At 34.7% G+C, this 18,032-nt stretch overlaps 1 protein-coding gene across 1 annotated transcript in view; it reads left to right on the top strand.

Moving 5' to 3' along the window:
- Positions 1–15,132: 15,132 nt before the first annotated feature.
- Positions 15,133–18,032, top strand: part of myo7aa (myosin VIIAa) — a 48,218-nt gene continuing 45,318 nt past the window's right edge. Inside the window, exon 1 of the mRNA XM_051724300.1 lies at positions 15,133–15,237. Within this exon, the coding sequence (XP_051580260.1) occupies positions 15,133–15,237 (105 nt within the window). The remainder of the gene's footprint in view (positions 15,238–18,032) is intronic.

Raw genomic sequence — 18,032 nt, 5'->3', positions numbered from 1 at the left:
TTTAATTGTTGGGTGTATTTGCTTTCAGTCTGTCTCTTGCATATCTTGACAATACTTTATATAAAATATGTCATGTGTTAGTATGTTGTCTTGGTGTGTGTGTGTGTGTGTGTGTGTGTGTGTGTGTGTGTGTGTGTGTGTGTGTAAGGTGTGCATCTTACCTCCCGTGCTCTCCCCCGCTGAGCTCCCCCTCCCTCCTGTCACTCTGTTTACGTCCTGTGGCCCGTCATAACCCCTGCGTGAGGGATCAGTGGCTGTGAATGAGAGGAGTGTCGTCAAGACTAATAGTCTGACAGAGCAGCAGAGGCAGTTGTCACAGAGAGAACACCACTGGGGCCTTACCTCCTCATCGAGAGTCATTCTCCACCATCCATCCTGCCTCTGACTCACCTGTGTGGATGTCTGTGTGCTCTCAACCAAGAGAAGAGAGTCTTTCCTGCATTGTGGTGAGTTTCTGCTGTATGGTGCTTTCTGTAGGCTTAAGTCTAGAATATACTTCTAACCACTGATCTATACTGTTATTATTATATGGAATGCAAAATGCATGGAATATGATGGACAACACTTTTGGTAATGAATCTGACCTTTTCATTAATTCCTTCTGTTTTAGTTAGTCATTTTAATCTATTATAAAAGATTGCTGTGGTAGCCTTGACATCCAACTACAGTAAAAACAAATATTTTCCCTCTGTCCTTGGGTGTTGTGACTTAACTTATAACATTAGATTTAGTTAATTACATTTAAATTCATTTATAATATTATAATTATTTATATTAATACATTATATACATTATTATTTCATATTTCAATATTTCTTTATTTTTTTTAGATATTTATAATTATATAGATTACTGATGTGCCTCAAAAAAAATACTGCGGCAGTAACATGGTACAGTGATGGCCATAGATAGTAACACCATGGTACTATATAGGATGATACTGAATTTAAAATGCATTTGTCACACTGCAGGACCATTGATAATGAACTAGTGAAAGCAAAAATGTCCATCACTCCAATGATACTTTATATCTATTAAATCTACTTAAAGCCTACATCTAGTATTCTAGTTTTATATCAGACGTGGCACTTTGATTAGTTCAGGTGACCCAAGACGTGGTGAAATTGGAGTGTTTTTGTGGCAAACGGTCTTATGCATGCTAAATTCTACCTCTTTTCAAGGACGAGACAGAGATAGTGAGGTTTGCATGTTTTCTTGCTGTTCAGCATTTAGTTTAGGCTCTGTCCTTGAGTTTTTTGTTTTTGTTATTTGCCATCAAATGACAGGAACATCTTATTAATAATTAATGGATTATTGAAGCCAGTACAAAGAAATATAGAACCTTTTGATTTAAAGAAATGTATTAGTATAGGTTGAAATGAACATTAAGATTAATAAATGCTGTGAAAGTATTGTTCATTGTTTGTCCATGTTAGCTAATGTTAACTAACGTTAGCAAATGGAACCTTATTTTATTGTAATCTCTAACAGTTGCTGATCAGTTAGAATTTTAACAGCAGTGTTCAGTGTATCGTTTTTCCGATTAGCCTTTCATCGCAGAAAGCAGGTGGCACTCCTATGGGCACGTGCCCTCAGAAATCCTGTTCTTATTTTACTACTTTTGTGTTTGTACATTTATGAGTTCAAGAGTACACCAGAACAGTACTATTATTCAACTGTATTTATTGCATTTGTTTTTAATATTATTATACACTGATGTTATTGTCACAAATCCTTTTATGCCATATTTAAAGACCAAAAAATGATAGAAACTTGGGGGTGGGCTCTTTTGACCTGGACCAGTAAGACCAATTGTAAGTAACGCCAATAAGCAACAACATAGCAACCATCTGGCAACCATTTGCTTCAGAACATGTAAAAATCGAGTTCATTAATACATCTTAACTGTTTAACTGTTAATCCTATGATGACATTTCATACAGTGTACTTTGCTGTAAATCTACCAGTCTGTTGTGCCAAACTGCCTCATTCCAACCTCCTTAAATGCATTAAGATTAATTGTGTCTTAAAATATCCTACAGTTCTTAGGTATTTTGGGCTTTAGGATTTCTTTTACTTTTTTGTTTTTTTGCTGCTTGGTCAGAACAGGAATCAGATCAGCACCCTGTGGATTTTGGACTAAGAACTTCTTTATTTTTGGTCTAATCCCTACATGTTTGTGACCTTACATTTTACTCCTATGCCTATTTTTAGGATATAAGGATTTAAATTTCAGAACAAAATTCCATCAAATTAAACTGTGTAATGTTTAATAAAATTTATAAAAACTTAAAATATTTAGTTTTATTTTATTAAAGATTACTCTATAAAATGTAATGGAATTTTGTTTTGAAATTGAAATGCATGTCTTTTTTTTTTTTTTTTTTGGAGTGTACAGCTCTTATACTCAAAACAAGAAGACCTCTCATTGAGCGGCACGATTTTCAGACCATGGATGAGTTTTGGTAGCCACTTTCCATAACAATATTGATTTTACAGGTCGATATTTAGACATAAATTTGCTTTAGCTTTATTGTATCTTCTTACAGTGGTTTTAATAGATTGATAGCATACACCGATGAGCCAAAATATTATGACCACTCACAGGTGACAAGAATAACATTGATCATCTCCTAACAAAGCCACATGTCAAGGTCTGGGTAGATTAGATGGTAAGTAAACAATCAGTTCTCATAGTCAACGTGTTGAATGCAGGAGAAATGGGCAGGAGTAAAGACCTGAGCGACTTTGACAAGGGCCAAATTGTTATGGCCAGATGACTGGGTCAGAGCATCTCTGAAATGCCAAGGTTTGGGGGGTGCTAATGGCAAGGCTATCCTGTCTGGTCCGAACTGACAGAAGGTCTACTGTGGCACAAGTCACAGAAAATGTTAAAGATGGTTACAGGAGGAATGCATCACAACACACAGTGCATCGCACCCTGCTGCGTATTGGGCTGTGTAGCCGCAGATGGGTCATAGTGCCTATGATGACCCCTGTCCACCGTTGAAAGCGCTTACAATGGGCACGCAAGCGTCGGAACTGGAAGAAGGTCGTTTGGTCCGATGAGTCCCCTTTTCTTTTATATCACGTGGCCGGCTATGTACGTGAGTGCCGTTTATCTGGGGAAGTGATGGCACCAAAATGCACTGTGGGAAGACGACAAGCCAGTGGAAGCTGTGTGATGCTCTGAGCAATGTTCTGCTGGGAAACCCTGGATCCGGCCATTCATGTGAATGTCACTTTGACACGTGCCACCTACCTAAACATCATTGCAGACCAGGTACACCCCTTCATGGCAATGATATTCCCTGATGGTAGTGGCCTCTTTCAGCAGGATAATGCGCCCTGCCACACTGCACACATTGTTCGGGAATGGTTTGAGGAACATGATGAAGAGTTCAAGGTGTTGCCCAGGCCTCCAAATTCCCCAGATCTCAATCCGATTGAGCATCTGTGGGATGTGCTGGAACAAGAAGTCAGATCCACGCAGCTCCACCTCGCAATTTACAGGACTTGAAGGATCTGCTGCTAATGTCTTGGTACCAGATACCACAGGGTACCTTCGGGGTCTTGCAGAGTCCAAGCCTCGGACAGTTGGCGCTGTTTTGGCAGCACACAGAGGAACAACAGCATATTAGGCAGGTGGTCATAATGTTTTGGCTCATCAGTGTATAAACAGTGCTGGGTAGTAACGGATTACATGTAATCTTTATTATTTAATCAGATTACAATATTTACTTTAATTGGATTAAATTATATTTTAAAATACTTGTAATTGGACTAGTTACTTTTCATGGAATACATGACGATGTTAATTAGGCAATGGCAGTAAATTGTTTATAATTTATTGATCACTGTAATCTTTTAAATTTTTCACTCTAAATCAACCTGCCTACGATTTATGTTTGGAGTGTTGTTTTTTTTCCCAGAAGAGAGGGAGAGAGGGAGTGGAAGGGTTGTGAAATTGCATACATACCTGATTCTTGTCATTAGCCAGGTGAAGATGGAGCGGTCTAAATTAGCATTTGGCCACTCAGCATTCAGAAAAATGCTTTTTTTGAAAATGAAAAAGTTTTAATACCTTGATACTTGAGTATATTCATTATCCAGTATGGTACATATGAAAGTAATCACAGCACTTTATATGATTGTTTCAAAAGAATATCAGAAACATTTGTCACAAAGACCCTCTCCCATTATTATTTGTCTGTTTAACTGTTTTGTCCCTGTTCTCCTGTGCACACAGTTAGTGCAGTCTATATTCCCAGACGTCATCTGGTTTAATTAGACAGTAAAATATTAATGGCAGTATGCATGTCGCTCTATTCAGCACATTTAGTGTGCTCGTCCCTGCATGTCCAGCCCTAATTAACCAGCTAGACTTACAGGAAGTACATGAGAGGTCTTGACATCACCAATATACAATCCATATACAACAGCTTTAGTTCAGTCCGCCGATACAGACTATGTAGATCACATTCACTTTCATTATTGGAGAGTCTATCATGTACAGATAAAAAACAACTTGCCTTAAGCGCACCTCTTTGGCCACTGGGACCAGTGCTTTCAGTGAGCACAGACCGAATTTAGCTGAAGAACTTTCAACCTACAGTCTGCTTTTGTCAGCCTTTTACAGTATTTTGTTGTAAATAAAGAATTAAAATTATGAGTAAAGGTCAAAAGTAATCATCTGTGGAAGTACTGATGTAACATCACACCCTGATTGGTTTAAAATATATTTTAAAGATCTGTCCACTATAGTGGATGTCAAACAGATCATGCTTATCAGGGGGTCAGAGGTCAACCATTATCAAAGGGACGTTAAACAGAGGAAATGTGAGGCAGGTCAGTTGTGTCTGAATAATTTATTATAATAATGTTTACAGACTTTATAGATTTTCTGTTCACCTGGTTCTTTCAAGCTCAATGATAACAGTGGCATTGTGTGTTTGCCTGCATTTTATGTCTGAATTGTAGTATTATGTGTCCACTTGAATAACAGTCATTACATTACCTTGACTGTGATTAATGAGGAAACCAGACCTGTGAGTCTAGTACTAAATGGCTTAGTGTGTTTGTGCATATGTGTGTGTCTGTTTACGGTCTGTGCTTGACCATGTATATTCCATTTAAATTGTATGTGCATTATTGGCATGACAAAAACTGTACATGGGTAGTTGACATTTAAATATCAATCAGTGTGGCATGCAATAGTTTATGTAATAATGTATTTCTAATTCTTGTATACAGTAATTACTATACATGCAGTTTCTATGAGCTCATAATAATTTCACTGGACAATATGGATTACATGTACTTTAAAAAATTCATTTGATGTTGCAAAAAATAATATTATGGACATAATATTTGTCAACTACCCATGCATAAGCAAAATGCATACATTTTTGTGTTACTATATTCCCTGTAAAAAAGGGAAATCAGCTCTATTGAAAATACTAAACCAGAACACTTGAGATCAACTTAATACATTTATGTTTGACATGAGAACATAATTGTATTGCGTAAAGCCCAAGTGATATTTCACACAGTCATCAAAAAATTATATGATCACATTGCTTTGAAATGTTCAAATGGATTCATACTTCTAACGGACGGTGTTCACTCAACGTGATTTTTACTGCATGTTCAATATATTTATTTAAAATGTGCTAATGCAGCACAGTTCTTTAGCGTTCGGTCTCAACTTTCACTGTGTACAATCCATCTATGTTCACTTAATCCAATTGTGCTAGGACTATGTGTATAATATTTGTTTCATCAATGTATTGCTGAAGCCGGGCAAGAGATTTCCAGTTCCCAGCATGCTTTGCATGGGACTGGATTGGGAGAATACATTTTAAAATGAAATGTTATTTTAATGGATTTCCATGCAAAATAAAAACAAGTAGGAGACTTCTGATTTAGAAGAGTTTCTGTCATGTTTAAGTTTTTTGGAGGTTACCATTGTGGAGAAGAGTGAAGCTAATGGTTAGGTCGAGGTTGGGTGTGTTACCAGTTAAAAATCAGTGTGTATTTCTTTTCTCATGAATCAAATACTGAGGGATCATCAGTATAATGACTGATTGGGGTCTGGAAACTCTCAACAGCACCATACTTGTTATACAGTACAAAATATAAATATACACAATATGCTGAAGTGTTTGTTGCTTGCTAGTAACAAGCTGCAAGGTTCAATAGAGTTATTAGAATAGATCAAGTTTAAGTTAGGTTAACTCAATTAATTTAGGTTTTCACTACACAATTCATTTAGGTTTTCACTACTCAATTAATTTAGGTTTTTACTACACAATTCATTTAAGTTTTCATTTCATATCAAAGAAACTCAGTTCAACTGTGGATAATGGTTCCGCACAATTAAAATAAGTAAAATCAACAAGGTTTTTTCCCCCAGTGTTGTTTAACTACTCTTTATGTTACTCTTCAACTACTCTATTGTTTATGTGTGGCTTTTTCTCAGGGTCTCGTGTGGTGACGTCTGATGTCCAGGAATAAATACAAACAGCACAGCCATGGTTATTCTACAGCAGGTACATTTATCTTTCAAACACAAGACCTTACAAACAGATATTTATGTCTGAATACACTGAAGTGATCAGTGTCAGTGTAATTCTTAAAGGATTGTTCTGGATTCTGATTTGCACTCATTAATCTTGGTTAATGTTAATTTCAACAAATACTAATACATTTGTTTTTACATTAAAAGTAATTAAAGCCATATGAACTAACATAGTGAACAAACAACTTGAACAAACAATAAACAACAGTATCTTTATAAATAAACATTAACTAATATGTATGCATTTTAATTTTATAACAAATTTCCATCAAATTTAAGTGAGTAATCTTTAACAAAATGTAAGTAATAAAACTGTAAAATTTAAGTTTCATTAATTACATTTAGTGTAAGATTAAACAATTCAATTTGCTGGGAATTTGTTATGAAATTGAAATGCGTAAGTCTTAAAAATAGGCTTATAAGCGAGTGTAATGCATTAACTAACGTTAATAAATATATTTTATTTTTCCGCTGTTTGATAGCATGTTGTACTGTGAGTGTGTTGTTCTGTGCTTGTAACTGTATAAGTCAGTGGAGTAGTGCATCTCTGGTTTGACATTGAGACACTTGCACACACACATGTAAACACTGCAGTCCAGAAATAAAACTGCTTCACTGGAGCGGAGAATGTAAATGCTGTTAACTAATTATCTCTAATCTGATCAGGGTCTCTCCTCCGTAACCACGTATCCTTGCACACACATACAGTATCTCTGTACTTATTAATATGTCAATCTTCAATTTTCTTTTTCTGGTTTGTCTAGTTTATTTCCTGTCTACTTATGCTCCTCTAACATTGCGAAAATACACTCTTAGAGTGCCTGCGCCCTCTTGAGCAGCATCTGATGATGATCCATAGTGCAAATTGAACCTCTAATGTTCTTTTGATCTGACAGATTGCATTCTCCAGTACAAACCGAGAATCTCATTACTATTTGTCAAAATGTTTACTCCGCTGAATATTTCTTAGGTTTAGTTTTAAAGTACATTTCTTTGTAGGCACATACCTACTGTTAAAAATAGAACAAGATGCAGTTCATTTAACACCCTTTACCCCCATAGCAGGGCATATTATCACACTATATGCCAGTGTGGTTTTATTGTGTTCACTTGTTTACCCAACAGCATTTACAAAAATATGATTATATTGGAGTTAGTTTGGAGGATAGAATTTTCAAAAAACTCTTGCATGCAAAACTGACTGGGAAAACAAGCAAGTAAGGACTTTTGACTAAAACCTGAGATTAAGATCTTGTGACAACTTCCCCATGTGACATCTATCACCCTGATCTTCCTTATTTATAAGATATTTGTGACCTGCAACATCATTTTGAGTATATTTGTCCAAGAGATACATTTAGAGTTTTATGCACTCACATAAATGCTTTATTTTTACTTGAGTATATAAAGGGTGTTTTTCAACTGTGAGCAATTTCATGTCACTTTTATTTACTTGTTATATGAAGGTCACATTAAAACTGACCTTTTAAGCATGGCTTCATCATTTATTTTTGCTACTTTTTAAAATGCCTTTAATGTACAGATTTGACTCTTTTAGCCTTGACTTAGGCCCAGACTGTCTATATATATGAAACTATGAAAATTCATTATAAAAATAAAAATGATTACATTTAAACATTTATGATAATCTAAACAAATAGTGAAATAGATATAAAACATTTCAGTATTTATTGTGTGAAACTGAATTCTATAAATTTTTCAAAAATTACAACTGTGTCAGTTGTGGCTTCATTTCCACCCCACCAAACAAGTTTTATCCCCCTTTTTTTTTTTTTTTTTTTTTTTTTTTTTTTTTTAAATGAGAGTGCATTTGTTAACCAGTTCGACAAAAGTGTCAGTGAAAAGCACGCTTGAGATGAAATATGAGACAAGTAATGTTTGAAGAAAACAAAGAAAAATCAAGGTAAATCTCATTTGTGAGCGGAATATTTGTATTGGGTATCATTTCCAATCAACCTGTAATTTTGACAGATTATGCAAAAAATGTGAAAAACATTGTTTGATTCTGTGTATTTAAGATACATAAAATGTTAACAATGAATGTTTTATTTCAAAAACATTAAACATGTCATTTCCATCAGCTTCATTTCCACCACAGAATTCTATTAAACACAATACTGAATGTGAGATGTGCTGGAAATGACACTGTGGTGGGAATTTTTTGATGACGTTCAGAAAAAATGGCAAAAATTGCATAAATCTCCTGTGATGCATGCACGTACACTGTTGGACATCGTTAGTAGACAAATTAAATAAATTAGTGTGAGTGTGAAATATGTTCTGAATGAACTTTACTTTCTAGAAGCCCACAGTGCCAAAAGTTCCCAAAGTTGAAGAAACACCCTTTAATGATTACGTCCCAAGAATGGTTTGGTGTAGACACATAATAACTATATTGTTAGAAAGCTTAGACTTCTTATCTGTCTTCCATAGTGCATAAAACTCAAAATGTGTTTTTTGTCAAAGTGACTCAAAATGAAGGAGCAGGTTACATTTATCTTCTGCTCAAAAACAGTGTTAAATGTTTGGTTATATTCTATAACTAGCATTCCCAGTTTACTTGCAAACACGACTGAAATAGCAGGGAATTTTGTCGGTCCATTGGCTATGACTGTACTGTGTCACACAGAAGACAAGGCCTCATTTCATCTGCTCATTCTGTATCTCTAATCACTGCTGACAGGATGCACCATCCAAAAGCTGCCCATTCATGGGGTAATAAATTCACATGGGTGACAGGGTCACAGGAGATCTGTCCTGCCCCTCTGTGTTCCCTTCCAGCTGGAGTGGAACCGTTTGTGATCATATGTCACATAAAGAACACATTGGTTTTTATCAAGAGCTAATGGTCAATATACGGTTCTGTAAGCAGAACCGTATACTTTGAATGGGGTTGCCATGGAGATAAAGGGCACGAAAACGCAGCGTAGGCTTTTGGAGGGATGGGATGCGAGAGCGCGCAGACCGAGTTACAAGTATCCCATATTAGTACAGGTAAGGCAGCTGGTGTTTAAAGATGTAAAAAGAAAGTTTTACTCCGTATTTTTGTCTTGTAAATATGAAAACCTCCCCAAAATAAGGGGGGGTTATATTTGCAGATGGGGTAAGAAATATCAAATTTAACTTTTAAAGTTTTTTCTTGTTTAAGCATAACCCTCACTAACTTTTGTCAGATTTCTCTGAAAACAAGACTTAATATCTTGTGTCATTTTTAAGGATATTTTTTTATTATTATTTAATTAATTTATTTTACTGGAAAACAAGACAAAAATACTGCGTAAGAAAGTGTGCTTGACGGTCATTTAATTTGATGTTTATTATTTAATTTAAAGAATTGATTTTGGTTTGAAATATGACCTGGGGATGTTCTGAATAGTTTTGTGAGATTCAGACTAATACATTGTTAAAATCATGTAGGTGCTGTTTTTTGTACTGTAGTTTCCTATCCTTTTAATAGACTTTATCATTACCATCTTTGACATTTTTCAGGTGCTTAATACATTAGACTTAATTATTTAACTAATTAATGCATTCTAATCAAGAGACAAGAATAGCATGCCCTCGAATAAAGTGCAGTCATGCAAAATAATGAGAAAAATGCATGCCGTGACAGTCCAGCATGTATTGGATCTCTTCTTCTGACAGAACAGAGAGACTGATATAAAGCAACCTGGACACATGAAGATCTAATAATTTCCTTTACATATAACAGGGGCAGAATGTTGACTGAACAAAACATCTTAACTTGAGAAGAAAATGTGTAATGATGTAAATGCCAATGTGGTTAAATTGCCACGTTTTATAAATATTGCAATATAAATTTCACAATTTGGTAATGACAGTGTGCATTGAGGTGGAAATGCACCAGTGTTTTATTAGGTGTTGCAGTGCAGTACCAGTTGTCCTCTTCAGTAGACTAATGATCTGTCAGTGATTTGATGCTAATTAAGACCAGTCCATACCATGTTTTAAGCTTTGATGCCAAGATCAAGATTTATATTGTCTGTGGTGTTTGCTAAGGCAAGCATCACTGTTATTATTGCTCGTACTTCAGGTTAGTGATTTCAACAAACCCCCCAAAATATTAAACTTCAGCTCATAACCTGCCATGACTTACTTTCTTCTGCTGAACACAAAGATTTTTTAGAAGAATATTTCAGGTCTGTAGGTCCATACAATGCAAGTGAATGGTGGCCAGAACTTTGAAGGTCCAAAAAGCACATAAAGGTAGCATAAAAGTAATCCATAAGACACCAGTGGTTTAAATCCATGTCTTCTGAAGTGATATGATAGGTGTGGGTGAGAAACAGATTAATATTTAAGTCCTTTTTTATGATATATTCGTCTCCCTGCCGAGTCGGTGGCAATATGCACAAAGAATGTGAATCGCCAAAAACAAAAGAAGAAGAGTATGAAAGTGAAGATTTATAGTAAAAAAAAAAGTACATATATATTTATCTGTTTCTCACCCACACCTATCATATCACTTCAGAAGACATGGATTTAACCACTGGAGTTGTATGGATTACTTTTATGCTGCCTATATATGCTTTTTGGACCTGCAAAGGTTTGATCATCTTTCACTTTTATTGTATGGACCTACAGAGCTGAGATATTCTTTAAAATCTTTGTTTGTGTTCAGCAGAAGAAAGAAAGTCATACACATCTGAGATGGCATGAGGGTGAGTAAATGAGATAATTTTTCATTTTTGGTTGAACTATCCCTTTAACAACCACTAATTTCATCTCAGAACACCTTGGCAACAGGGTTGCCAACTGTCCCGTATTAGCTGAGACGTCCCATTTTTTTTTTTTTTTTTTTTTTTTGTCAGGAATGACTTCTATAGTCCCAAACATTTAGCAACACTACTTAGCAACCACATACTGTAGCACTTCCCTGGCAACCACCCCAAACCCTATCATCATGGTGGCAAATTTCTTCAGAAAATGTGAGGGAATTTTTTTTATTTTTTATATAATGCTTCAAAGTCTTTTAAACTCACTTCAAATCACAATTTCAAAAATGCTCTCCTTTTTGTAAAGAAAAATATGTGGTAAGTAGACCAAGTAGAACATACTGTCAGACCAGTTGTTGCCAAGAGGGGGCGATCTTTTTAACACAAACTCACCTTCAACTCAATGGGGTTTGAACAACAGCCATGTAATACTTTAGAAACTGCAGCTGCTGTGCTGTTAATTTCGTTTAATTGATTGAATTTCTGAAATGCCACCTTTGAAATTCAAAGGTACACCTTGTACCCTCAATACGGTCAGTATTTGTACCTTATCTCTCCCTAAAGGGTAAATATTGTTACCTTGAGTATCTTATCACCTTACAGTGGTTGTACTTTTAAGGGTACAATAAAGGTAAAAAAAATATATATATACTTTATTTTATATATATATATATATATATATATATATATATATATATATATATATATATATATATATATATATATATATATATATATATACATATATTTGCAGACAGCGAAGTCTAATGATTAACCTATACTTAAAACCGGGCATCACAGAATAATAATTATAAGAAGTTAGAGGTAAATACCAAGTAGACCACAGTACATTGTTATCTTTAATGATGTACATTAATAAGGGGATAGACCACTCAATAATAATAATAATAATAGCATTATTAAATAAAAAGCAAGGCTTCGAAGCATTGGTGCAGAAATACAGGAACAAACTGCAAAAGGGTGAATCTCACGAAACCTGTCAAGAACACGTCCACATTTCACCCCAAAATTAAAAGATAGAAATTATAAATTATATTTTGCACAATGGCAGTTGACAGTTAAAGGAATATTCCAGGTTCAATACAAGTTAAGCTCAGTCGACAGCATTTGAGGCATAAAGTTGATTACCACAAAAATTTATTTCATCCGTACTTTTCTTTAAAAACAGTGGAGGTTTTAGTGTTTGGTGACTACATCATCGTGGCAAGTTGTAAAATTGGCTATAAATTCACACAGAAAAGGTTAGAGATTTTATCACACTAAAATCATGTTAACACACGTATTGTTTACATCTTGTGGCTATACTTTTGAAACAGTGAGCATTTTAACGTTTACAGATTGGCCCCATTCACTTCCATTATAACTGACTCACTGTAACCCAGATTGTTTTTTTTTGTTTGTTTTTTTTAATACATTTTTGTGGTAATCAGAATCAGAATGAGCTTTATTGCCAAGTATGCTTACACACACAAGGAATTTGTCATGGTGACAGAAGCTTCCAGTGCAAAGAGAATACAAAAATATACATCTACAACATATACATACAACAACTGATAAACATATATACATAAACCGTGAAATAAGAATAAAAAATAAGATACAGAAGATAAATATATAGAGGAAACTACAGTAGGGCAATAATGTTGCATATACAGATATACAGTTATGTGCAAGGGGATTTAATGTATTGTGCAGAAGAGGCAGTATATGTCAAATAAATATAAATGGAATATACAGTAAATATGAATGAATAGTTGTATATGCAGATGATTGTATTGCCACAATGGAGAGTATTGGGGGCAGTTTTAACTATTCATAAGGTGGATGGCCTGAGAGAAGAAACTGTCCTTGTGCCTGGCTGTTCTGGTGCTCAGTGCTCTGTAGCGCCTGCCAGAGGGCAACAGTTCAAAGAGGTAGTGTGCTGGGTGAATGGGGTCCAGAGTGATTTTTCCTCTCCGTTCAGCAGTCCAGACTATCCTTTGAAGTCCTCTGTTGTCTGACTTGGTATCTGAACCAAACCAGATAGTTATAGAAGTGCAGTACTATCCGCTGAGGACAGACTCAATGACTGCTGAGAAGAACTGCATCAGCAGCGCCTGCGGCAGGTTGAACTTCAATAATCAATATTATGCCACAAAAGTTGTCGATGTAGCTTAAATAATATTGAACCCGGAATATTCTTTTAAGCAGATTCTCATAACTTTAATGAAAAAGAGATCAAATTCTCATTACTTTAATGCAGTTAAAAATAATTCTATTTGAAGTGTATGGTTTTTATACATCTTGGTAGTATTTGTTAGTACCTTTAATTTATGTAGATTTAAATAAAGCCTGAATTACAGTTTTTATACTGTAATACAGCATACAATTAGTGTTACTGTAATGAGAATCTTATCGTCATTGACATTGTATTACACCTTTACACAAGTAAAACGTCGCATTAAACTTCTGAAACAGTGTGTATTTTAATATTTATAGACTGGCCCCATTCACTTCTATTGTTAGCACCTTACTGTAACCACAAATGTTTTTTGTTGTTGTTGTTGTTGTTTGTTTTTGTGGTAGTCAACATTATGCTAGAAATGCTGTCGATTGAGCTTAACTTCTATTGAACCCAGAATATTACTTATGAAAATGTCCCATTGCAAAAAAAAATCTTAATGGTCCTAAAAATGGGCATTGTGAAAACTATAAAGTCTTATTTCTTTCTTTTCATTTTAGGGGGGTGTACAATGACCCGGACATGTTCTCGACAGGTTTCGTGAGATTCACCTTAAAAATGAAGACTTAATTATCTTGTTGTAACTACTCTTCTGTCAGAAGTTTTTAGAATGTAAGACAGAGCAGAGGAGTGAGCTAACAGCACAATTTTTGTCTTGGCATAAATTATTCACATACTCCTAGTTGCTAGGATTGTATCAACGTCGACGGCCGGCAATGCAGCCTTCTCAGTGACAGCTGTGGCCAAATGGTGTTGGGTTCTCCCTCTACCTGGATTGATTTGCCTTTGGGTATATTTAGTTAATTAAAAAGATCCATATTATCTGGGGATCCACCTCCACACCCGTTCCCCTGACCAAACCTTCCCTCAGAGTTGTTCTCCGAGCATGGACACTGCTGCTGGAGAGATAGAAAAAGAGAGAATGTTTCAGAAGGATAGTACAGGGAAAATGTAGGAAGAGACACCAGGCAGATGACATATAAAAACAGGAATAGAGGGTAAAAAGAAGTATATGTGTTGAGTCAGACTGTAGATTAAAACTAACCTCGTTAAGGACAAGAAAGTGGAATCAAATGAACAAAACAACAATATAGGACTAATTATAGAAAAATTACAGAGCAATAGAGAATCAATAGAAAAACGAGAATTGGACATGAATGCACATAGATTTTAAAGACCAAAAAGCTACAGAGACATCTTCCTGGACTATCCCAAGAGGAGAGGAAGCAGCAGACAAACAGACCAGCCTTGGGCCTCAGATTTGGTTTCCTCTAGTCTCTGTGTTTGTCTGTTTGAGGACGTCGTACAGACATCCCAGACTCAACATCTAACCTTTTTTTTGTCTCCACTATTATTTTTATCCTACTGTTAGACCTAAAGGAAGCTGGTTTCGTAACATCCTGGGTCTCTGCTGGGCTTAGTGCCGGTTTTTAATGGTCTTGCTCCCAGAACACGCACCTGCTGAGGAAGTTAGCTTGTGGATGTTTGCGGTGGTGTATCAGGCGTTCTCAGTCTGGAGTTTTGCCTTTTAGAGTTTGAACATACTCTTGAGGATGTACAAGCGTCGGGATTATGTTGAACTCTATGAAAAAGATCAGGAGAAATGGGCTCTACTACGAAATGTCAACACTGTGTTTAAACACACCACTCTTCTACCGGTATGACATGCGTGTGTGTGATTGTTGTGAGTGTGTGTGGAGTGTTGCCAATTCCATGGTGCGACCAAAGCCCTTGTTTGATTTTGAGTGTTCTGTACTTGTGGTGTACTGTTTCTTGAAGTATCTTATTTGTCGGTGACTTATTGGTTAAAGGAATATTTTGGCCCCAAAAATGACAATTCGTTCATCCATTTTCACCCTCATACTGTTACAAACCTGTATGACTTTCTTTCTTCCTTGGCACACAATAGATGTTAGAATGTGTCAGTCACTGTTCATTTAATTGTATGGAAAAAGGATGCAATGAAAATGAATGGTGACTGACGCTAACATTCTGCCAAACATCTCCTTTTGTGATAACACTGGGGTGAGTAAATGACAGAATTTTAATTTTTGGGTGAACTATCCTTTTAAATGACTTATGTGGCCACATTTCAATTTACATTGAAGCTAAATAAGTTAAAATCACATGCAGTCATTATGGTTTGTTGGTTTTTGATATAGTCATGCCTGTTGTCTTGGAATTGACTTGAAAATTCTGTCCACATGAGTAAAAAATGCTTTTCAGCACTGATGAAGTCACAGTGTCTGAGTCTTTGTTGCCCCCATGAAATTGCTTGACGAGCACAGTTATTTTCACTGTGTTGACGAATTTTCCATTGAAACAGTAAGTTTATACATATTGATATGCTTGTCCCTTGTTTTAAGTAGCTAATAGCCTTTTGTTTGTCACAGACGAGAACCTTAATTTGGTCCTTGTTATTGGGTGATGCTCACGAAGCCTGTCAAGAAAATGTCCTGGTCATGTTTTACTCCAAAATCAAAAGAAAAATAAATTATATTTTGCATAAAGAAAATAAAGCCTACATTTAAGACCATTAAGAGTTTTTGCATTGTGACATTATTTTCAGGGCACTTGCACACATTTTACCCCCAAATTCTTGTTACCGCAATGCAAAAAAAAAAAAAAAAAAGATGGTCACTGTGATACTCTCATTTCCACAACATGAAATATATATACTGTATATATATATATATATATATATATATATATATATATATATATATATATATATATATATATATATATACACACACACACTACCGGTCAAAAGTTTTGAAACACTTGACTGAAATGTTTCTCATGATCTTAAAATCTTTTGATCTGAAGGCGTATGCTTAAATGTTTGAAATGAGTTTTGTAGACAAAAATATAATTGTGCCACCATATTAATTTATTTCATTATAAAACTGAAATTTAATAATAAAAAAAAGTTTTTGAAATTGATGACTTGGACCAAATAATAAAGAAAAGCAGCCAATAAGTGCCCAACATAGATGGGAACTCCTTCAATACTGTTTAAAAAGCATCCCAGGGTGATACCTCAAGAAGTTGGTTGAGAAAATGTCAAGAGTTCATGTCTGCAAATTCTAGGCAAAGGGTGACTACTTTGAAGATGCTAAAATATAACAGTTTTAATTTTGGATTTTGTTTAGTCACAACATAATTCCCATAGTTCCATTTATGTTATTCCATAGTTTTGATGACTTTACTATTATACTAAAATGTGAAGAAATATAATAAAGAATGAGTAAGTAGTGGTAGTGTGTATAAGTAATAATATAATTTTAAAGTGTAAATATATCATAGTACTTCCTTGGTACTGCCTTTTAATTTTTTTTTTTTTTATAATAAAAAATAATCATTGCACAACAGCATTTTTCTTTTTTTTTTTTACTAATACATTAAACAAAAGATTAAACATTGTAGTAATGAGAATCATCAGTGAAAACAATGGGAATAGTAAAACGTTATGGTAACGAGAATTGGGGGGTAAAATTTGTGCAAGTGCCCTGAAAATAATGTCACAATGCAAAAAATCTGAATGGTCCTAAATGTAGGTTGCAAAATATGAATTCACTTATTTATTTATTTATTTATTTATTTATTTATTTTTCAGGTTTAATTATGACCAGGACATTTTCTTGTTTTTGTAAGAATAACCCTTTTGGTTGTCACAGGTATTTGGTATTGGTGGTATTCAGTGTTGGAGAGTAACGGAATACATGTAACGGGATTACCTATTTAAAATACAAAGTATAAGTAACTGTATTCCACTACAGTTACAATTGAAATCATTGGTAATTAGAATACAGTTACATTCAAAAAGTATTTTGATTACTGAAGAGATTACTTTGCATTTTATTGTCATTTGTTTCATTTAATATTTAGTCCTTTCAGATGGAAAACATTTATACATATAAATGATGCGATCCAAAGTGCATTTGAACAGCGGTGAAACATTTTCTTATGATGTGTTACATACGAGCAGACAGAGAAGTACGTTTGAAGTAAGTTTGGAGCAGAAGAAATAGAAATAAACCTTGTGTAAATTGTCAGCTTTACGCTAAGCTAAAATGCTATTTCTAGCCATTTTACATGCACATGTTACCAGGCACGATCATATTTTTTTATCAAGAAAATTCACGTTGGATCATAATTTCTTTTTTTCTAGTAAGACCTTTGATATTAGGGCAAAAATCATATTCTTGATAATAATTTTTGTATTGTTTTCCTGTAAAAATATCTAAAAATCCTTAAAACAAGATCAATTAGATTGATCTTGTTTTAGAAACAACACTGCATAAGATATTTATGTTTTTCAGAGAATGTATTTTTAACATGTCTATTTTGTCTTACTGTACTGGCAGAGTTTTTATAGTCAAAACAATTGAAAAAATCTACCAGTGCTGAAGAAGTAATCCAAAGTATTTAGATTACATTACTGACCTTG

This window comes from Myxocyprinus asiaticus, chromosome 18 (assembly GCF_019703515.2).
Source record: "Myxocyprinus asiaticus isolate MX2 ecotype Aquarium Trade chromosome 18, UBuf_Myxa_2, whole genome shotgun sequence".
Lineage (NCBI taxonomy): Eukaryota > Metazoa > Chordata > Actinopteri > Cypriniformes > Catostomidae > Myxocyprinus > Myxocyprinus asiaticus.
Note: the sequence above shows the minus strand (reverse complement) of the source record. Positions and strands in the feature narration are given on the sequence as shown.